The 23,216-nt window shown below is 40.0% G+C and overlaps 1 protein-coding gene across 2 annotated transcripts in view; it reads left to right on the plus strand.

The window, feature by feature from the left end:
• Positions 1 to 23,216, plus strand: part of ncoa1 (nuclear receptor coactivator 1) — a 93,298-nt gene that overhangs the window by 38,004 nt on the left and 32,078 nt on the right. For both annotated transcript variants that reach the window (XM_057822227.1, XM_057822228.1), the window contains 9 exons: positions 8,062 to 8,167; positions 13,975 to 14,141; positions 14,215 to 14,321; positions 14,399 to 14,576; positions 17,352 to 17,534; positions 17,618 to 17,710; positions 20,192 to 20,332; positions 21,769 to 21,916; positions 21,983 to 22,898. In XM_057822227.1, coding sequence (XP_057678210.1) covers positions 8,079 to 8,167; positions 13,975 to 14,141; positions 14,215 to 14,321; positions 14,399 to 14,576; positions 17,352 to 17,534; positions 17,618 to 17,710; positions 20,192 to 20,332; positions 21,769 to 21,916; positions 21,983 to 22,898 — 2,022 coding nt within the window. In that variant the 5' untranslated portion in view covers positions 8,062 to 8,078. The remainder of the gene's footprint in view (positions 1 to 8,061; positions 8,168 to 13,974; positions 14,142 to 14,214; positions 14,322 to 14,398; positions 14,577 to 17,351; positions 17,535 to 17,617; positions 17,711 to 20,191; positions 20,333 to 21,768; positions 21,917 to 21,982; positions 22,899 to 23,216) is intronic.

Below are 23,216 nucleotides of genomic sequence, written 5' to 3' on the forward strand. Positions count from 1 at the left end.
TAAAATTTTACATACATGTTTGAATAGAATTATCAGCGTGACATTATCGGCTATCGGGTGGAAGGGGCAGGAAATTATCGGTTATTGATATCGGTTGAAAAATGTATTATCATGCATCACTAGTCTTTTCTAAAGGCGTGCGAAATTTCCGATTCTTAGATTATTTGCGATTCAGCCGTAAAAGATTCGAGAACGATTCACAAACATCCAAATTCCAATTATTGAATTATACCAGGTAAAGCGGAACTAAAACACAGTCGGCGCGGTCTTCAGAGTGCAATGAGGAACTGACCGAGAGTAAATATCATGTTCAACTCATGCCGCTAGATGTTGGACGTTTTGCCTGCACGTCGGCTGTCCTTCCGCCTCTAAGCCGCGACCGTCTGGTTTTTTTCGGTAGCCGAAATACTAGGAACTTTTTTTAGGTGTGGGGGGCTCAGGTTTAGTTTCGACAGCAGCAGCAGTGTCACCGACAGAGTAAAAACAGGAGTGGGAGGGATGAGCGCGACCACTCCAAGCCATTTCTCGCTGCATTTTTCCAGGCCATTTTACTGGATTTTGACTGATTTTGCAAGGCCCACAGAAAATTCTGTTCTATTGCTATATAAACATAGAACCCAGCAAAAGAAAGATTACTCTCTTCTTTCAGCAGGAAAAAAAGTTCATATCTTTTTCCATTCTTTAGAAATCAGCATCATAAAATAGCTTAGTTTGAACAATTTTCCAATTTCTGATGGGAAAACGGAGAAATTGAGCTTTTTGTGAAAGCATACATTTCAAACATAACTTTGTTACATCCCAAACATCTGAATAATGTTTTCCTTTTACAAAATAACAGAAACAACAAGACAAATAGAGCTTTTGATAACAAAGTGACAATTTATTTGCACATAACTAACTGAGAGATGCCGCTGTTGTGGCGTCATCGCCGCCTGTCTCATAAAGATGGATTTTTTTTTAGTCTCTGCGGGGTCTGCTCGGCGAGCATCACGGACTCAATGGCATCGTCCGCTGCACTGGTGGTGCCGGTCGTTTGGCTCTGTCGTCCAGCGCCTGGCATCCCGGGCGTCCTCTAGGTTGTTTTCCATTCGGTCATCTTCCGCCGGCGCCCTGGCCATGCAGCCCGTCCGCTCGTTGCCGTTAAATCGGGTTGCGGGTCTTACCAAATGCGCTACTGCCCTCCAGTGGCCAGTTTTATTACTTTATAATGGATTTTAAGCTTTGTGCTTTGGAGCTAAATTGAATCAGAACCCAGAGATATCTCTTGTAAAAAAAAAAAAAAAAAAAAAAAAAAAAAAAACAACGTAAAAGACGTATAAATACGTCTTTGGGACACTGAAACAATTAAAAATAGAGTGAATGTATACGTTTTTGGGAGCAAATGAGTTAACTGGGAGGTCTGTCAGAAAATCATGGCAGAGATCATTATTAGACGTCTAGCCCGGTCAATGACAGCCAATGAGTGCACTCTAAATGGTTAAACTTGTTTTGAACTTTAGCTTTCTTTAACTCTTATTGTCTCCTGAAAAAGTAGAAACAATCATCGTCAATGATGAATGAAAATCGTCAATGATTTATGTGGGGGAAAAAAATAGGCCATCTAATTCAACCCTCGTTTGAAATTTATAGCGTGCGTACTTGGTCAAATATGAAAACTTCAAAGCTTTTGGATTAACTGTGAACTGCGGATGGTTGATCATTTTAGACGACCAAGCGTGTAATCATACGACCTGCTCGCCGATGACAGCCAGCCAGTAAAGTACATACTGTACATACGTGCACATATAGCACATACCAGCGCTTGAAAGTGATGAGAAGTGTCCATTTCACAGTTATTTAGGACAGCTTGTTAAATCTGATCTTTTGTGTTTGCGTGTACGAATAGTATGTTGAGCAGTTTCTGCTTCTAGTGAATGATGCTTAATGATTACATTCCTATGTAGTAGTTGTGATGCAATCTTTGTAAAGTTCGTTTACGAACACTAGGGGTGTGACAATTAGAAGTGGGAACCTCTTGGTACCTCACGATACGATTTGCGATACAAAGCTCACGATAACGGTGATCTGATGACATGGCGAGACCAGGGGTCGCGTTAACCGAATATTTTCCGTCGTTGACCGGTTTTTTAAAACAGTGACGGAAAAAACTGAAGTCCATCCGTCATTTTGACAGGTTGCAATTTACACCCCAGACCTAGGCATGTGCCGGTTACCGGTTTCACAGTTTACCGTGGTGTGAAAACGTCGCGGTTTCAAAACCACTAAAATTTTCCGTCAGACCGTAGTACGGTATTTGCTATTTTTCTTGTGTCAAAAATGCAGCCAGAAGCGGCTTGGCGCAGCAGCGCTCACCCCCTCCCGTTTGTTGCTGTGCGTGAAAGTGACGCCAGTGAGCTAACCCAAAAACAAATACTCCAAACATAAGGCGTACTGTTCTTCTATTTATTGAGCTCTCAAATCGCGGTAAGCGTAATATACAAAATGAATACATTTAAAATGTTGTACAATTAGATTTTTCCATGTGAGTAGCTTCAACAGATTAGCACCATGGAAAAAGTTCGCCAAAAACAAAATACAATTTTCCTTTCAAATTCAATATACAAACTAACTAAAAGCTTACAAAGATGGGTGTTAGCCTAGGCTTAGCTGGGAGAGCAGCTTCGTTGAGTGTGACAGCCGCAGAGTGAGAAAACAAGCTTGAATGAAGGGGAAAAAGTGATAGTGTCAAAGATCGCTAATTGCGAAAGATGATCTTGCCCTAAGCACAAATCCACGTTCGCTGGATCAAGGAGAGGTCTCACTCCCAATGTTTAAAAAAACATTTTTTTTTAGATGAAACCTTTCCACAACAATATTGACATTTTAACTAACTTATACATTTTTAACTAACTTTTGAATTCTTTATGTTCTTTTTAACACAAAGGCATGACATCATGGAGACTAGAGTTGACACAGTGGCTGAAAATGGCGAAATTTCACTTAAGCTTTTCCACCCTCAAAAAAAAAAAAGTCATGCAGTATAAATTTTTATTCAGAAGTGTTTTTACTTTTTTATAGAAATTATTTTGTTCTTGCTCCAATCTTGAGCAACTTGAACTGTGGTTGTAAGTATAGTCTATAGGTTATATTTAGTTTAATTTTATTTAAAATGTTTTTTATTGATAATTTATTTATTTTAACAATATATTCATGTTCCAATTTGCAACTATGGTCTGAAAAAAAATCCAGTTTAATGGAAAAAAGTTATTTTTTTTTAACCCATACATCTCAAAATTTTTTGGACCTTTAATTGCAATACCATGATGCCGTGAAACCGCGGTATTTTTGCTCACGGTTATCGTACCGTCAAAATATCATACCGGCACATGCCTACCCAGACCACAGGGTGGCGAGTGAGCATATTAATTAGCTATTGTCTCTCTTGATGCATGACGTCGTTGGCCTTACTCGGAAAAATGTCAAGGCAACTGAGTGTTTGCCTGGCACGGCCAGACTGTTCTCCCTGTATTTTTCAAACACTGAGAGAAAAGTCTGGGACACAGCCTCTCGAGTAGGTACAAAATCAATCGACAAATCAGATTTGTTTATTTGCGTGACGTGTTCTTCACGAGCAACGTCACTCTTGCGCGCCGAAAGTCGTCTCTATAACACGGATGGCGAACGGGAGAGCCGAGAATATGCTCCTATCCGCGGTAAATTCAGTTTTAAATGAGCTAAAACACATCGACACGAGACATTGACAACAGTCTGTCTCGCGCTAGCCATGTTGAATAAACTCCGTTCTCCTCGTATGTTTACTTCCGCGCGCAAGTCCCTCGTCCTGCCCTCGTCGCTTTGCTAACTGCACGTCTGACCGTCGCTCATTGGTGCACTCCGCTGTCTGTTTGCCTCTTGTTAAGCTTGTTCGGACAGAATATTAATTAAAAATGAATGAAAACTAAATACTATTGAATATGTCATTATTATCATTTTAAAAATGTAAGTGATGGGTAAAAATAGATTATGACCGGATTTTTATGACACTGTCAGTCAAAATGACAGACAACGAAAAAGTCTAGCGCAACCTCTGGGCGAGACAACAATTTCGATACATTGGTCAGGAAATCATTCTAGGATATTCTACAAACAACTTATAAACAGAAAAACAAGCTTCTGCTGTGAATTGGAATGCGTTTATCGCTAGTAGACGTCCAATCCGTTTGAAGTGGGAGGGATGGCAGCGAATGAACGAATGTTACATAACGGCGTTATTCCCAACACTGGTGATCGGCATGTTCGTTTTTGAAAGCTTACCAGGAGAAAAGTAGCATAATTAACATGGTTTCTATTAGAGGTGTGCAAAATTTCCGATTCTTAGATTAGTCGCGATTCGGCCGTGGAAGATTCGAGAACGATTCACAAACATCCAAAATCCGATTATTGAAATATGTCAAGTAAAGCGGAAGTACAACACACTAGGTCTTCGGGATGCAATGAGGAACGCAGCGAGAGGAGCTAAACATCATGCTTGTCATTACCCGGCCCCTCGGGTAATGACAATGCTCGACTCACGGCTCTAGCTCAACTCATGCCGCGAGATAAAAAAAAAACAACAGCATACCTGACTGCTGCAGACAGCTGCTACAAACTACGTCCACATAATGGTACAGTAGATATCATATTTATATGGGACTAGATGCAAAATAACAGACTCTGTGGCGTTAGCAGCACATGTACAGAAAGCAAGATGCGGGCGTTAGTAAACGGCCGCCATCTTTAAGCAGTAGACTTCCCTGCAAGGCTGTTGTAGCGAACCTTCCAAGCGAACCTAATTAACTTTTTTATCTAAAATAATCCTAAATCGGCAAAATATTGACTTGAATCTATCTTTAAAATAGTTTTAAAACTTTCACATGTCGAAAGTAGACAGAAAGGAAATCATGGAATAACTGGAGCAATTTTAACAACTTCAACGGTTGATTCAAAACATTAAATTGATTGAATGTAGTTTAAAGCTGCTGATACAGAGTAGGGATTTGAGTATATTATTTATTGTTTATAACTGTTAACTTGATACTAGAGCCGATCGATCGGGTCCGATCACGTCATTTTCAAAGTATCGGAATCGGCAAAAAAATATCGGCCATGCTTTTTTTAAATATATATACATATATTTTTTTGATTACATCGTTTTCTAATTTTATTTAACGTTACAGACATAATATGTTACTCATCCAGAATTTTTAGTTTAGGCTTAAGGTAGGGTTATCAAATTTATCCCGATAACTGCGGTAATTAAAAAAAAAAAAAAAGTATCACGTTAAAATATTTAACACAATTAATGCATGCGCTGCATGACCCACTCACGCATTGTCTCGCTCAATCTGTAATGGCGCCGTTTTACCTATATAGTGAGATAAAAGGTGGCGTAAATTAAGTAGAGTGAATTTTGGCAGCCTTTGGAGCCTTTTTTTAATTGGCTAAAGCCTTACACTCCCTCTCCCTACGATTAGAAATATCATGGGAAGCAATGTGGGGAAGCAAGGTAGCAATTGATCTTTTTCTTAACACCTTATGTTATTTCCCAACACAGAGAAGATACATCAATTGGTAGCACTACGCACAGTGTTGGTTTCACTTCCCATCATGCATTTGGGTATGGCTATTGTATAATTTACTGAAAGCTCAACAAATACACTAGATGGCAATCTTTAGTCACAATATAAAAAGTCACAAGTCTTTCTATCCGTGGATCCCTCTCACAGAAACAGTTTTTGTAACTAATGTACAAAACATTAAAAGCAGCTAATAGTCTGGGCGGTCATCAATAATCGATTTATAATCGAATCGTAGCCTCTGAATTAGGGCTGTCCCAAACGACTAATTTTCTCCCGATTAGTCAGCTGACTATTTTTACGATTAGTCGACTAATCTTATAATTTTTTTATTTTGTTTATTTATTTATTTATTTTTTACTAATTTAGCAATGAAATTTTTGTTGACGCTTATCAATTCACAAAAACATTTTGGAACACTTAAATTCTTTATTGAAGTACAAATAATAACATTAATAAATCACAAATAAACAATAACTTCAAATGCTGATAGAATTAACTTGTGCAAAAGAATGGAATGTAAACAGATTCAGAACACTGACTTCTCCTTTCCAACATGATTCAAAACAATTCTTAAAAAAATACCTAGCATTAATATTCTAGTATACTGTAGTACTATATATAATAGTATTATAATAATTATTCATTGCCAATCAGACTTTTCATAAAGTGTGTCATTTTAAAGGTATTTTAGTGTAGAATCTGAAGTATGTGGGATTAACTCCAGAAATCGTTATTTATATGACGAACATGACATGCTTTTATTTTGAAATGCTCACCGGAAGTACGTTCGCTAAACCGCTAATTTAAACTTTACACTCCGCAAAAAAGCACTTTTTGTGATTGCATGTGGTGTCAGTAATAGATTTTTTTTCCTTTTGCAAATGCTTTTAACCAGTGATTTTTCATGTTTGAAGTGTCACCTTTTAACTGCAAGTTTTGGAGAAGGCTGCCTGTTTAATAGCCGGCTAAAGTAGGTCGTCTTTTTTCCCCATTCACCTCAATGTAGCAATGCTAACGTATGTAGTGTTTAATATAGATGTGTTTTCTTATTTTGTATGTCTGAACTGTAATTCTACAGCGTGTGGATGAGAGAAAAGAACTGGAGTCTCATATGCCATCAGCACGCACGCACAAATGGACGCACGCGCGCGCAGCTATAAAACGCAGCCATGAAAATGACCGCCCTCATTTTTATTTATCATGCGATAAATGGACTCATTGCATATCGCGACAGGCTTAGCAACTTTAATAATACATGTCATTAGTTAGTTAGATGGACTTACAATCTCCTGTCATTATCATTCACGGCCGACATGCAGCCAAACTTGGCATTGAAGAGACAGAACAGTATACCCTCCTTTGTTTCTTTAAAAATAAGTCAATGTTTTGGACTCTCTGGTGCGCTTTTTTTTGGCTTTGTGCCGCTTTCCCCGCGTGCATACCAAGCGTCCGACATTCTGAACTTTCCACACATATATTTTTTTTAACCCTTCATTAACCGTCGACGGGATGTTGTGCTCGTCGACGGATTTACGTCATCAATGACATCGACTATGTCGACTAGTCGGGACAGCTCTACTCTGAATCGTAATCGAATCGCTAGGTGGTCAAAGATTCCCACCTCTAGTTTCTATACGAGGGCGGGTCTTCTATTTTACTTCCGCTTTACGATGCGACGTCACGGTCTAAAAATAGCATGCGTGCGGTATGCCATTACCAGAAGTTCCCACCTCTAACATATACAGTGACAGTCATCACACAAGCATGGCAAAGGCTTCAAAATCCACCAGCAAAACAAAGGGTGGGGAGCTTGCGGGACCAGAGGGGCGGGGGTCCGCAGCCATTGTCGCAGCGTCGAGCGACTCTAATCCCTCCTGACTAGCCTTGTTTGCATTTGACCTCAGATCACCCCTCCGACACGCTACTAACACATAGTGCCTAAAAAAAGATACACCCGCTGTGCATTAACACTGTGCATGCATACGCTAAAGACCCCCGCCTACGATCTACTCGAGCAGCAATCTTGATCAAACACATTAAGATTTATATGCTTATACACATTCTCTGTGTTGCCAGTTGTGTAAACTGTTTTCATTCACTGACCGTATTCGTCACCATGTGTATAGAATGTTTTGCTTGGGCCCCACTACTTATAAATCCTTAATGCGTGATAGGATGTGTTTTAAAAAAAATAAAAGAGTATCTCTGAAAATTCTATTTCCAGGAACATAGGATGAAAATGAAATTTGTGAACAATAATGCACATTCACTTGACATTTTTGTTTGTTATGCTAAGTCTGTGTCAAAAACTGTACAATAAAATGTCAATATTTTTTTTACTCACAGTGGAAATGAATGGAAATGTGAATACTCACTATTACAGCCAGAAACTTGAAGTCTTCATTAAAAAAATAAATAAATTCTGGAGCTTGGCTCATCATGGTTTTTATGGCTTCACTTGTAGGTCAGTCAAAGCTGAAGATGAGCGCCGTCGGGGAAAGTCCTTTGGACCCTGACCCGGCCGAGTCGCGCAAGAGGAAGGGCTCGCCATGCGACACGTCAGCGCAAAGGTAACCACAAAAAGTCTGAGTACAAGGTACACACCTCCTGATATTTCCTTCTTAATTTCGCCACTTAAAAAGGTACTGTATTTAGTTATATCATCTAACCCATTGGTTGCTATTGGACATACATATTCCTCAATGGCAGTGAATACAGTGGGGAAAATAAGTATTTCGTCAACCACTAATTGTGCAAGTTCTCTCACTTGAAAATATTAGAGAGGCTTGTAATTGTCAACATGGGTAGACCTCAACCATGAGAGACATAATGTAGAAAAAAAACAGAAAATCACAATACTTCTATACTACTTCTCCAGCTTTTCAGACACTGTTGCTGGTATTTTGGCCCATTCCTTCATGCAGATCTCCTCTAGAGCAGTGATGATTTGTGGCTGTTGTTGGGCAACACGGACTTTCAACTCCCTCCATAGATTTTCTATGGGGTTGAGATCTGGAGGCTGGCTAGGCCACTCCAGGACTTTGAAATGCTTCTTACGAAGCCACACCTTTGTTGCCCTGGCTGTGTGTTTGGGATCAATGTCATGCTGAAAGACCCAGCCACGTCTCATCTTCAATGCACTTGCTGACGGAAGAATATTTTCAGTCAAAATCTCTCGATACATGGCCCCATTCATTCTTTGCTTTACACAGATCAGTCATCCTGGTCCCTTTGCAGAAAAACAGCCCCAAAGCATGATGTTTCCACCCCCATGCTTCACAGTGGGTTTGGTGTTCTTCGGATGCAATTCAGTATTCTTTCTCCTCCTGTGTGAACCTGTGTTTCTACCAAAAAGTTCTGTTTTGGTTTCATCTGACCATAACACATTCTCCCAGTCCTCTTCTGGATCATCCAAATGCTCTCTAGCGAACCGCAGACGGGCCTGGACGTGTACTGGCTTCAGCAGGGGGACATGTCTGGCAGTGCAGGATTTGAGTCCCAGGCGGCACATTGTGTTACTGATCGTAGCCTTTGTTACTGTGGTCCCTGCTCTCTGTAGGTCATTCACTAGGTCCACCCGTGTGGTTCTGGGATTTTTGCTCACCGTTCTTGTTATCATTTTGACGCCACGGGGTGAGATCTTACATGGAGCCCCAGATCGAGGGAGATTATCAGTGGTCTTGTATGTCTTCTATTTTCTAATAATTGCTCCCACAGTTGATTTCTTTACACCAAGCATTTTACCTATTGCAGAATAAGTCTTCCCAGCCTGGTGCAGGTCTACAATTTTGTCTCTGGTGTCCTTCGACAGCTCTTTGGTCTTGGCCATAGTGGAGTTTGGCGTGTGACTGACTGAGGTTGTGGACAGGTGATTTTTTTTCTAATGATAAAGAGTTAAAACAGGTTAACGAGGGGAGCCTTCTTAGACCTTGTTAGAAGAAGTTAGACCTCTTTGACAGCCAGAAATCTTGCTTGTTTGTAGGTGATCAAATACTTATTTTCCACTCTAATTTGGAAATAAATTCTTTAAGAATCAATCAATGTGATTTTCTGTTTTTTTCCCCACATTCTTTCTCTCATGGTTGAGGTTTACCCATGTTGACAATTACAGGCCTCTCTAATCTTTTCAAGTAGGAGAACTTGCACAATTGGTGGTTGTCTAAATACTTATTTGCCCCACTGTATATACTGTGTGAGGCTCAGCTCAGGTAAAATTTTTTATGTTCCTTATCCGATTACACGAATATTCGAACGAAATAGTTCATCGATTAAACGACTACTAAAAAAAATCGATAGCTGCAGCCCTAGTTAACATTACTTTTATTAAATAGGCCTTGCTTAGTTAAGCCACGCATATTCAAAGTCACAGATACTACAGTATAGATTAAAACCCGAGGATGGCCAAGTGCACAAAATATCAACACATCACATGCATATTTTGGTTTATATTGTTTGATAATGCAAAAAAAAAAACCTTATTCATGAAGTCGAAAGAATCATTCAGATAATCACACACTGTTTATATTGTATTACTCCTTGAGCCTGCTTCCCGTGTTTGACAACAAGTGCGCAGACGGATCATCAGATCACGGGTTAGCTGAAGTTTAGCCGAAGGGTCGAGGTGTAAGCAAGGACGCACGCACATGCACACACAGACTCGCGACTCCCAGAGTGAGCGCAGTGAGCCTTTTAAGGCCCAATAGCTGATGTAAGCTGATGTAACATTCCGGCTCGTATTTCCAAAAGCAACCAGTGACCTGCGCGTTCACACTACGTCCTCCTCCTCACCCTTTCCTATTCCCTCCCCTTAACACACCCACTTCCGCCCGCCCTCTCTGGGCCACCATGCCTGTGTGTTTTGGCCGGCCAATGCGCTGACCTACTTTTTGCTGTTGTCCTCACCCACACACACACAAACGTTTCATTTTTCGCATTTACTACGTAATGTAGCCACTGTTAACCGAGTGATTTTAGAGTGCATGAAGATGAGCTTTAAAGGGCGTAATTAATGCTTTAATACGTGAAGTCACGCATATTCCAAACCTTTATACGTGTAGCAATCACACTTGGTGTTAGAACAAACCATGCTTCTAATAAAAATGTAAAAGGAAAAGCCTACAAGAACAGCTGGAATTAAATTGGAGTTAATCTGAGGCATTTTGAATGATGGGAGGTAAGCACTGATTTACTATTAACGTGATTTTGAAGTGATTGCTTGAATCCAAACACAGCCACGTCCCCAGTTACGATAGTGTGTGGAAACCTGCTTACGTCCATTCATAAATATTTATACTTTTTTCCCTATGTTGATGGTACTTTTTTTTTTTAAATCATAAAAACCCTTCAATTGAACATTAAAGTGCTATCCATACTATGTGAAATATACAGCAGACTTCTAATAAAGCACGAGGGGAAATCCTGTATAGTAGGGTGTTTGAATTGAACTACTGAAACACATTTTCTCACTGTAGCCCTTAGATGCACAAGTTACTGGACCCTACACTCTTCCATAAGTGGGCCAAAAATGACCCATATTAGAACCAATGTGTTTTTATGCCATTTTGGTGAAGAATAATCACTTGTATATTAATTAGTAGGATTGTTCCGATCATGTTTTTTTCCTCCCGATCCGTTCCCGATCGTTTTAGTTTGAGTATCTGCCGATCCTGATATTTCCCGATCCGATTGCTTTTTTTTTTTTTTTTTGCTCCCGATTCAATTCCAATCATTCCTGATCCCGATCATATACATTATGGCAATCCATTAAGAAAAAAATGGATAAAACTCGGACGAATATATACATTCAACATACAGTACATAAGTACTGTATTTGTTTATTATGACAATAAATCCTCAAGATGGCATTTAAATTATTAACATTCTTTCTGTGAGAGGGATCCACAGATAGAAAGACTTGTAATTCTTCAATAATTAATGTGGCTTTGTATATTTTGACTAAATATTGCCATCTAGTGTATTTGTTGAGCTTTCAGTAAATGATACTGTAGCCATTTAACTTCTGCCCAAATGCATGATGGGAAGTGCAATCATGACTGTGCGTCGTGGTACCAATTGATATATCTTCTCTGCGTTGGGAAATAACATAGGGTGTTAAGAAAAAGATCAACTACTATCTTTTTTCCCCACATTGCTTCCCACGATTATTCTAATCGTTGGGAGAGGGATTGTAAGGCTTTAGCCATTTAAAAAACGGCTCCAAGGCCGCCAAAATTCACTCTATTCATTTTACGCTGCCTTTTAGCGCTATATACTGTATGGGTAAAACGGCGCCATTACAGATTGAACGCGACAATGCAGGAGTGGGTCGTGCAGCGCATGCGTTAATTGCGGTAAATATTGTAATTAGAAAACGATTTAATTAAAAAATATATATATATTAAAAAAGGCATGTCCGATATTTTTTCTGCCGATTCCGATACTTTGAAAATGACGTGATCGGACCCGATTGATCGGGACATCTCTATTAATTAGTATTATATTTAGGGCCACACAAGAATGATTTCATGCTTGAAATATCTTTATGATTCAATTAACATTTCTTGAAAAAAATAAAAATAAATAAATTTAAAAAATGAAACAACAGCAATTGACTTTATCCTTCTTTGTATTTTATCATCAATGATGAAGAGCTCTCATGCATCTTTTTGGTGAGACAGCGGTGCTAAGCCCTTGTGGAGGCACTGACCGATTTCTGAGGATATTGTGGCTCTGTGTTCTGCCCTGGGTGGGAGGTAATTCTCTCTAGTAAGAGCCCTACCAAGTCATTCTGTTGGCCATGATTTGGAGACTTTCTTCTTCAGAGGACACAAAAGTGGAATCTTATGAGTCTGATTGATCCTGTTCAGTTGGATTTCCAGGTGGACAACTGCCACTGCCACCTGGACTATAGTCTGGGTCCTCATCAACATGAATTTCTGACACTTGAGTCCAACTCCGTCACTGCCTCACCATCATCTGACATCTGTAGGACCATTTCAGCTGTAAATCTAGCAGCTATGACATTTTGGATAAGGAAACATAAGAGTAGTGTTTTCAATAGATCAATATGTAGCTGTATAAATAAATACACACACACACACTATATATATATATATATATATATATATATATATATATATATATATATATATATATATATATATATATATATATATATATATGCAGTAATGTTAGCTAACTTAGGCTAGGTTCATACCGCAGGTCTTAATGCACGAATCCCATTTTTTCGTGTTTTTCCGACACGACTGAACGGGAAAAATCACTTAAAAGTGGACCATTTCAAATTCGATCCAGGTCACTTTCGTATGTGGTTAAAATCCCATCCAGGCCACATTTTTCCAGAATGTGGCTGCGATCTGAACTGTCAAATCCCCCAAATTGGAATTCATACAGCAATTAACGTAAGCAAAGAGCGAGAGAGACAGGGCGCTACGGTAGCGGTGCAGCTGTGCATTAGCGCCTAGCTTTAACCCGGATTTTGGGGAAGTAGCGTGCTTGACAATAGTCACCAAAAAATAAAATGGGTTGAGAATAAGTCTGAGAATGCTTGGTTTTCTCTCTGCTCCAATGCTCCAGCGCTTGGGGGCCAGTTTGCTCAGCGTATCTCGGACTGCGAATTAGAGCGCATGTGTGATACTTGAACAGGCTCAATGGACAAAGGCAGTCTGAACGGGCACGCCAAAAAATCGGAATTGTGCATTAGGACCTGCGGTAAGAACCTAGCCTTAGTTAGCTAGCTAGTTATGAAGTAGGTTAATTTGTTGATAAATAATAGGAAAAAGAGTCATGAAAGACACACACACACAAAATACTATATGGACATAACACTTACAGTACACATATAAAATAATCTTCTTAAGGGATGTCACTTTTTACATACCTAGTCTGTGTGGTCCACAGTAAATTTATTCCTGACAGCTAAAGTTGATAAGATTGAAAGATTCCCATTGGATTCCATAGAAAATGCATGTGGGTCATTTTTTCCACTTGTGGAAGAGTAGGGTAGTAATACAAAAATGACAATTTCTTCAAATGTCCAAAAAGTTCATCAAAAAATTGAATGGCATTATATCAAAAACATGTTTTTTGAGGAATACCTGGAATATGAATTGATAACAATTTTTCAATCCGAAGATATTTCAAGAAAACAACCTCACCGGGTCATTTTTGACCCACTTGTGCATCTAAGGGATAGTCACCCTTATTATGAGGCAACCATATGCTGTCAGTTTACATTGCTTTTGTTCTTATCAATTGATCAATTCAAAATACAGGGTTCCCACAGGTCCTTAACTCATTTGCTCCCAAAAACGTGTATCTGCGTATAAAAGAAAATCTTCTGTTTTTTTCCCCATAGCCTAGAAAAGCGGCGGCGCGAGCTGGAGAGCCGTTACATCGGCGAGCTGGCGGAGCTGCTCTCCTCAAACATGGGCGACATCGCCAGTCTCAGCGCCAAGCCCGACAAGTGCCACATCCTGAAGAGCACCGTGGACCAAATCCAGCAGATGAAGCGGCACGAGCAGGGTATGCAACGTCCAGTTTAATCCTTTATATTATCCAAAAACTACTTACTGAGTGCTTCATCTCACCCCCGCAGAGAAAGCAGCTCTTCGGTCTCCGGATGACGCGGTGCAGAAGAGCGACATCTCCTCGAGTAGCCAGGGCCTGCTGGAGAAAGAAGCCCTGGGACCCATGCTGCTAGAGGTAAACATACCGCTATCCAATCGGGATAAAGAGACCATAAAACTTTTAAGCTAATCAAATTATTACCGTTCGACCAGGCCTTGGATGGCTTTTTCTTCGTGGTGAACCGCGAGGGACGCATCGTGTTTGTCTCAGAGAATGTGGTGAGCTATCTGGGTTACCCTCAGGAAGAGCTGATGATGACCAGCATCTACAGCATCCTGCACGTGGGAGACCACAACGAGTTTGTCCGCAATCTGCTGCCCAAAAGTCTGGGTGAGCGTCCATGGATTTAAATCATTTTAATGTCCTGCACGATTAGGCCTGTCGTGATAACAAGTTGGTTTCAGTTGGTAAAATATTGTCCCATAAATTATTGCCGATATGAGATGTTATTGTCAATTGTTTTTTGACCAATTCAACCACTGATATAGTGACAATACATCCTAATAAATAACCCATTAAAATGAAAGTTATTCTTAAATTTAAAAAAGAAATTAAAAATAATAAATGTTTAAAAAAAAAACACACACAACGCATAACGAGTCATTTGAAAGCTAAGTGCAGAATATGAAATTGTTGAGACACCCAATAGTATTTTTGTTCTCTCCCAATTAGAGCCCATCAAAAGTGTTTATTTGACTGTCATCTTGTCTTGCAAAGTGTGCATGTTGGCAAATTTGAAGACAAATTATTCATTGCTAATCAAAATTTTCATGTCATTTTAAAGCTATTCTTAGTGTAGAATCTGAAGTATGTGAGACTAACTCCAGAAATCGTCAGGACGTTCTTTTATTTTGAAATGTTCACCAGAATTACGTTATCTAAGCCGCTAACTGTAAGCTTTACACTCCGTAAAAATAAATAAATAAAAAATGTAAAAAAAAAAAACAAAAAAACGGTGCACTTTTTTTCATGCATGTGGTGTTGTTAATAGATTTTCCCGTTCTTTTTCCGTTAGCAAATGCTGTTAACCAGCAATTTTTTGTGTTGGAAGATCACCCTTTCACCACAATTTTGCGTTATGGTGAAGACTACCAATGTATTATAGCAGGCCAAAGTGGTTAGTACATTGTCTTTTTTCCTTTAGCTTCAATGTAGCAACGCTAACATTTTATAATGTTTAATATAGATGCGTTTCGTTATTATGTATGTTTGAACTTGAATTCTGTGCCATCTGTGAAAACATCTGTGAAAGGAACTGGAGTAGGGCTACAGCTATCAAATAGTTTAGATGAAATAGTTCGAATAATTGCGTAATCGGATGAGGAACATAAAAAATTAAAATACATCAGATGAGCCTCAAATGGTATTAAAAAAAAAAAATGAGGATCTAAGTGCGACAAAAGAAAATTGGCTAACCTACATAGGAAAGTGCGCTAGCTTAAATGCTATAAAATGAAAAAAAAAAAAAAAATTCAATACTCTTAAATGGTTCAAACACATATTCCCACAAAAAAACGGCTAAATATACCTATAAACTAAACTACAAATGCATTAAAAAAAACACCAGCTCTTAGCTTATGTTAGTCTTAACAGGGAGCAGCTGGATTCAGCCATGTGAAACGAGTTATATCACATTCACTGCTGCCACTAGAGGGCAGTGTATCCACCCAAATCAATAAAACTAAATGCAAACACTGTCAAAACAAACCTTACAACGCCACTTTAATTCAACGAATACTCAAAGCAGCAAGATTTAATTCGAAGCTTTTTTTTCATATCGAATACTCGAGTCAATCGATTAATCGTTGCAGCACTAAACTGGAGCCTCATATGCCATCAAAACGCACGTCTGCCGAGTGCCCGCAGCACACGCAAACACACGTACGCACAAATGTATGCACGCACGCAGTGATAAATCGCAGCCGGGAAAATTACCACCCTAATTTTGATTTACCGTGCGATAAATTGACTTACATATCGTGACAGGCTTATACACAACTAATGTTTCCATCGTTTTTAATATCATACGCATTTAATATGCCCTTTTTACAGAATCTGTACGAAATCATGATCACTAGAGATGCCGATCGATCGGGTCTGATCACGCCATTTTCAAAGTATCGGAATCGGCAAAAAAAATATCGGACATGCCTTTTTTAAATATATATATATTTTTTAAGTAAATCGTTTTCCAATTGTATTAAACGTTACAGACATAATTAGTTACACTCATCCAGAGTCTTTAGTTTGGGCTTAAGGTAGGTTTATCATATTTATCCCAATAACGGCGGCAATTAATTTTTAAAAAATGTATCACGTTACAATATTTAACGCAATTGCTGCATGCGCTGCACGACCCACTCACGCATTGTCGCGCTCAATCTGTAATGACGCCGGTTTACCTATATAGAGAGCTAAAAGGCAGCGTAAAATGAGTAGAGTGAATTTTGGCAGGCTTTGGAGCCTTTTTTTAATTGGCTAAAGCCTTACAATCCCTCTCCCTACAATTAGAATTATCGTGGGAAGCAATGTGGGGAAGCAAAGTAGTTATTGATCTTTATCTTAACACCCTATGTTATTTCCCAACGCAGAGAAGATATATCAATTGGTAGCACTACGCACAGTCATGGTTGCACTTCCCATCGTGCATTTGGGCATGGCTACAGTATCATTTACTGAAAGCTCAACAAATACACTAGATGGCAATAGTTAGTCACAATATACAAAGTCACATTTATCCTTTAAGAATTACAAGTCTTTCTATAAGTGGATTCCTCTCACAGAAAGAATGTTAATAATGTAAATGCCATCTTGAGGATTTATTGTCATAATAAACAAATACAGTACTTATGTACAGTACTGTATGTTGAATGTATATATTCGTCCGAGTTTTATTCATTTTTTCTTAATGCATTGTCAAAATGTATATGATGGGGGAAAATTATCGGGAATGATTGGAATTGAATCGGGAGCAAAAAAAAGCAATCGGATTGGGAAATATCGGGATCGGCAGATACTCAAACTAAAACGATCGGGATCGGATCGGGAGCAAAAAAACATGATCGGAACAACCCTAATGATCAGTAATTGTTTCTATGTGTGTAGTGAATGGCGTGCCATGGCCTCAGGAGCCAGGCCGCAGGAGCAGCCATACCTTCAACTGCCGCATGCTGAAGAGGCCGCCTGACGAGATGGACTCCGAGAACCAGGAGGCCCGGCAGCAATATGAAATCATGCAGTGCTTTAGCGTGTCGCAGCGCCGCGCCGCCGTGCAGGAGGAGGGAGATGGTGCGGAAACACAACAATATGTTAACAATAGCGCTCTTTGCTTTATCTTATCAGTAGAAATTCTCATTCATTTTCTGTTTTAGACCTGCAGAGCTGCCTGATCTGCATCGCCTGCCGAATGCCTCGTCCTCCGCCCGTCAGCACAGAGTCTTTTATTACTAAGCAGGACCCCACAGGTGACTTTAGGGTGGGGGTGACATATTCCTAGCTGATTTGAACCCTTTAACACCGAACGTGTCGGCAGCGACGCGTTTACGCATATCGTCTTTGAAGCTTCGTCAAGCTGTAATTACGTTACCCACGTGCCGCTGGTTGGTCTCATTTCAAAGTGCGGAAGTTGTTGTCCACACCATTTTTTATTTGAAGTCAATCGACCAAGTAAAACGGGAAATAATGTCATTTGAGTTCTATAGTTTTATTGCATTAAAACGCTGCATGGACCATGTGTCTCTCTCCATATTTCCATCATTTCTTGTCCTTTTTCAAAACCGAAAGCAGCACAAAAGACTAGATATCCCAAGAGCCGTTGTGATGTCAAGAAGGACGAGCCGAATATGAACCTTTTTAATATATTGCCGATCAATGCGCCAACTAAGGAAAGGGAGGCTTGCGATGCAAGCAACGGCCGGTTGGATAGAGCGAGCGACTTTGGAACGTGCAGAATTAATCAAACTAAATTTAGCGCAAGCTAATGCATTATTTCATTAACTCAAGGAAGAAGATGAGCCGTATTTGTCGTTGTTTTCCTCTGATGAGTCGGCATCTCGGCGAGTAGAAGTGAAAGCAGCGCGCAAAAGGCGGAAGAGTAGGCTGTGTGATGTTGTGTGTGACGCAGCTCCGTGACCTGTTCAAGAAGAAGCTTTATTGAGTGCGCAAAAAAAAAATTTTTTTAAACTTTATTGGCTCGCATGCCTGAAAAACTTGAATTGAACTGAACTACTTGTCAATATTTTTGAAAATACTTTTTTCAATGTTATATACATTTTTTTTCTTTACTATAATCTTTTCAATTTTTATATAGATGTGTGTTCGAGAAGCTTGATTGCATGTACGTATATACTTTTGATAAGGTGATGGGTACAATACCTAACTTCACAATGAGATATCCTCCAAACCTTTTTGTGTTAGATGATATATATATGGCGGAAAACACAGACAAGACTGAAAAAGCAGTTTCTGCTCTTGCACTCCTCATTAAAATAAACTGCAGTATTTTAAGCCAAAACAACTGTTGTGTTTGATAGAACAATATGTCTATATGCTGCCATAGCAGATTCATGGCGCATTAAGCCCCCAAACTATGTTTAATTAGTCTGTTTTACCCTGAAAATCCCCGTTTACAGACGTCGCGCAACCGCTTTTGTTTCAACCTAGCCATAAAAAGAAGGTAAGTAATTATATTTATTATTCAAAATGTCTGTCATTTTTAGCTTAGAATCATTAATTGAGGTCTAATATTTAGTTTAAAAAAAGAAAAGGACTTAAAAAAATTAGCCACTCGCATATTTTACACTTTTAAACAAATAACGTCACAATGAAAAATTTGGCATCTGTAAAAAAAGTCACGGATATCTACCTCATAACTATCGCTTAATTGTATTTTTTTTGTTACTGTCGCATTTTCCCCGATATGTTACATGATAAATAATCGATCCAAACAAAGAAATATTAAAAAATAACATTTAAAAGGGTAACTATATGAAAAAAAAACATCTCAACCACTCCTTGTTGTCTGCGATTTCTGCATCGCGACCCTTGTCATATCACCATGTTTCACCCATAAAATCCCCCAAAAATCTGCCTGTGGACATTCACAGCTGTGTCTTGACACTCAATGATACATGCTACATGAAGTTTTTGGATCGAAACAAGGTAGGTACGCGATAATATCTCGCTAAAATCGTGGCGTCTTTAATTCTGCTCTCGCCACCAGTTAGGGTTTTGCTGTTTAAATTTTTTTTTTTTTTTTTTAAATGCCCTCCCGTTCAAAATTTTTATTCCCCCAGAAAATTGAGATTTTAAGCTTTCCAATGATGTACCACACATGCATATCGGACAATTTTGAAATTTGGCCAAATCGGGGGTCTCAGAGCGGAACTTTAAGTCACCTGAGTGTTGTCCGCCATATATTTTTTTCTCACTATTTTGCTTTGTATATAACCTGTTTTGACCATAGTATGTGTAAAGGCCAAAAACGCCTATGACCATACCTGCTGTTTGTGTTGAATTGTCAAACATAAAACAATTCAGTCTTATTTTTTTCTCATGAATGTTTATCCTAACAAGTTGAATAAATATTATCAAGCTTCAAAACGGTTGGTCGAGCATGTTTGGTTGTCAATGGGACATCAACATTACAAATTTTGAAAAAAAGATTTTGGGATTTTTTTTGTCTTTTTGGGTCCAAAATGTGGATTATAATTGGTCAGTGAAGAAAACAACAGTTTGGACATGAAGTTCAATGTGTCCTGAAAAAAGGGACACAACTTGGCCATTGTGAACATTTTTTTCTTTGAAATATAAAGGCAGCATCAAAGGCATGCAAATTCGGCCAAAATAGGCTTAGGTGTTAAAGGGTTAAGATGATATCGCCAACCGCTAGGTGAAATTGATTTGATGCGATTAAGCTGATTTATATTTGTGCGTTATCCTCTCAGGGAAGATTGTCTCAATTGAAACCAGTGCTTTGCGGGCGACTGGCCGGCCCGGCTGGGAGGACCTGGTCAGGAAGTGCATCTATGCCTTCTTCCAGCCGCAGGGCAAAGAACCCTCCCATGCCAAAAAGCTGCTGCATGAGGGTGAGTCCAACTACTCATTTCATTGACTCATTTTGCTTTGTTACAAGTGCTGTGGTTGAAAACCGTGTGAGCTTACTTATTATATCCACCGGTTGCATGAAAAGTCAGGATTGAAATGAAACATGCTTTTCATGTTTCAAAGGCTTTTGGGAGTTTTTTGTTTTCAAATATTGCTTTAACTTGAAAGCACTTGAATATTTTGTTCTCAAACTTGGCGCTTAACTCATTCACAGCCAGCCAAAAGTATGTGTTGTGGTATTTGAGTAAGATAAGAAAATGTATGGCAGCCAAAGATTTTTTGGGTTTTATGAGGTAAAAGGTCAAGAGAGGTAAAAAACACAGCGAGGATTTGAATTTGGCTGCGTTGGTCTGCTATCTGAGCGCTGCTCTAGTTTTATAAATCAACTTATCGGCTCCCATTGGTCGCTGTCAGCGTTCCCAATCTGTATAGATGGGACGTCTATCACTGTCAATGGCACTGAAACATATTCATTCAATGCCAGATATCCCAGGTACATTCTAATGGAATATATTTAAACCTGTTGCCTTGGCAGCAGGATATAACATTTCTATTATTATTCTTTTATATTCAACATTTCCTTGGAGGTATATCTACTAGGGCTGCAGCTATCAATTATTTAGGTAATCGATTAATCTGTCAGTTAAATTAGTTTGAATAATCGAGTAATCGGATTACGAACATTTAATGCATTGCAGAATGAATTTTAGGATATGTAAAACAAACAAATGTTTATCCATGCAATAACATATATTTTGGCTTGCTAAGATTACACTTTCAAAAGAGCATTCAATAGGAATCCAAAATAAAATTCCTCAGGGTTTCTTCAAACAATGCAAAGTTGCACTTTCATTTTAAAATAAAATACCAGAGTTATGCCTCAAACGGTATTAAAAAAAAAAAATAAAAAATGAGGCTCTAAGTACAAGCGAACAATTGGCTAACTTGCATAGCAAAACTCCGCTAGCTTAAATGCTATAAAATGCTAACTTTTGTCTTTTTTACAGTGCTCTTAACAAATCGTTCAAACACATATTCCCACAAAAAACGGCTAAATATACCTGTACACTAAATTACGAATGCATAAAAAAACATAAGCTCAAGCAAAAGCTTACCTTATGTTGGTTTTAACAGGGAGCAGCTGGATTCAGCCATGTTAAATAAGTTATGTCATATTTACTGTTGCCACTGCAGGGCAGTGTATCCACCCAAACCAATAAAACTAAACGCCAACACTTTCAAAACAAACCATTTAACAGCCACTCTAAACTATATACTCGAAGCAGCAAAATTTGATTCAAAGCGTTTTTTTAATCGAATTACTCGAGTTAATCGATTAATCGTTGCAGCACTAGTATCTACCTACTAATGATGACCTAATTTTTGTGAGGGTTTTTGTCTTGGTATTCACCCCCAGTGATGACACACGGCACTGCCATCAGCCCGTTGTATCGCTTCACCTTGAGCGACGGCACACCGCTAAGCGCTCAGACCCGCTGCAAGTTCTGCTGCCCCCCCAACCCAGACGTTCAGCCCTTCATCATGGGCATTCACACTATTAACAGGTACTCATTTTAGGGCTAATTTCATAACAATAGCAGGTATATATTGGAATCTTTCTATTTTCCCAGGGAACACAACACTGGTAGCTCTCAGGAAAACACTAACCCCAGCCTTCAGCCAACCCTGGGCAACCTCGCCCAGGCGCCCTCGCGCTCGCCGGTCCTCGCTGCTGGCAGCAACTCAAAACAAACCTCAGGCCCCGCCGCTGCCTCAGCCTCCGCCGCCCCTTCCGCCTCGACGGGGCTTCACCCCGGCAACAGTAACGTGTCTCCCCAACGACTGAATCCGGCCGCCGGCTACCCGCCCTCCAGCCGGACGCGTCCCCAGCAGGGCAGTAGCCCGTCTCCTCTCAGCAGCCCCACCACAGCCGCCCCTACCTCGTTTATGTCGTCCGCCGTGTCGCGGGCCAGTCCCGGCTTGGCTGGGAGCCCGCGGGTGCCGGGCCTCCACTCGCCAGCCGGCGCACTGAACAGACAACTTAGTGGCGGAGACGCTAGTAACGGCGCACAGGCCGGGTCGAAAGGATGTTTCTCCAGACAAGCCAGCTTCTCGTCCTCCCGGCTTGGAGCGGACGGAGGGGTAGAAGACTCTGTCAAAGCCCCCCTGGCACCTGCCGCACCGCCTGCTCATCTCAGACTTAATCAGCCGCTGGACAGCAATGGGAAAGGAAGTGACGCTAGTGACATCCACTGCACCTCGTTGCCTCATCCCAAACCCTTTCCTCAGTGTCCTGCTTCCCACAGCACACTGACGGAACGACACAAAATCTTACACAGACTGCTCCAGGACAGCAACGATTCCACCTCCACCTGCTCCACCTCGACTACCGCAGCCACCCCTGAGGACGGCGTGAACAAAAGTGAGGTGGAGATCAAGAAAGAGCCGCCGTCCAGTCCCTTAGTGAGCACTGCGCTCCAGCGCTCGACTTCCAGAGAACCGCAGGACCACCAGCTGCTTCGCTTTTTGCTTGACACGGACGAGAAGGTGAATTTCACATTACCAGAATCTGGAATTTTGTCTTTAGACAGGCTAACAGAAATTAGCAGCAAGTAACTGTAATTACATACCAATTGCAACATACAGTGGTTCCTCTACTTCAAAATCAATTGGTTCTGGAACAAGGGCGTAGGTTTGGTCTCAATATTGGTAGGGACGATATAACAGCATAACCTGCATGGACACTTTTTGCTCGGGATGGGACATTAATAAGACCAAATAGATGATTGAACGTTCAGGGCTAGATTGCTCACGAATATGAACCTAATTGATTGATATGCTAAGTCAGGGGTTGCTCATTCCATC

Source organism: Corythoichthys intestinalis, chromosome 19 (assembly GCF_030265065.1).
Source record: "Corythoichthys intestinalis isolate RoL2023-P3 chromosome 19, ASM3026506v1, whole genome shotgun sequence".
Classification (NCBI taxonomy): domain Eukaryota; kingdom Metazoa; phylum Chordata; class Actinopteri; order Syngnathiformes; family Syngnathidae; genus Corythoichthys; species Corythoichthys intestinalis.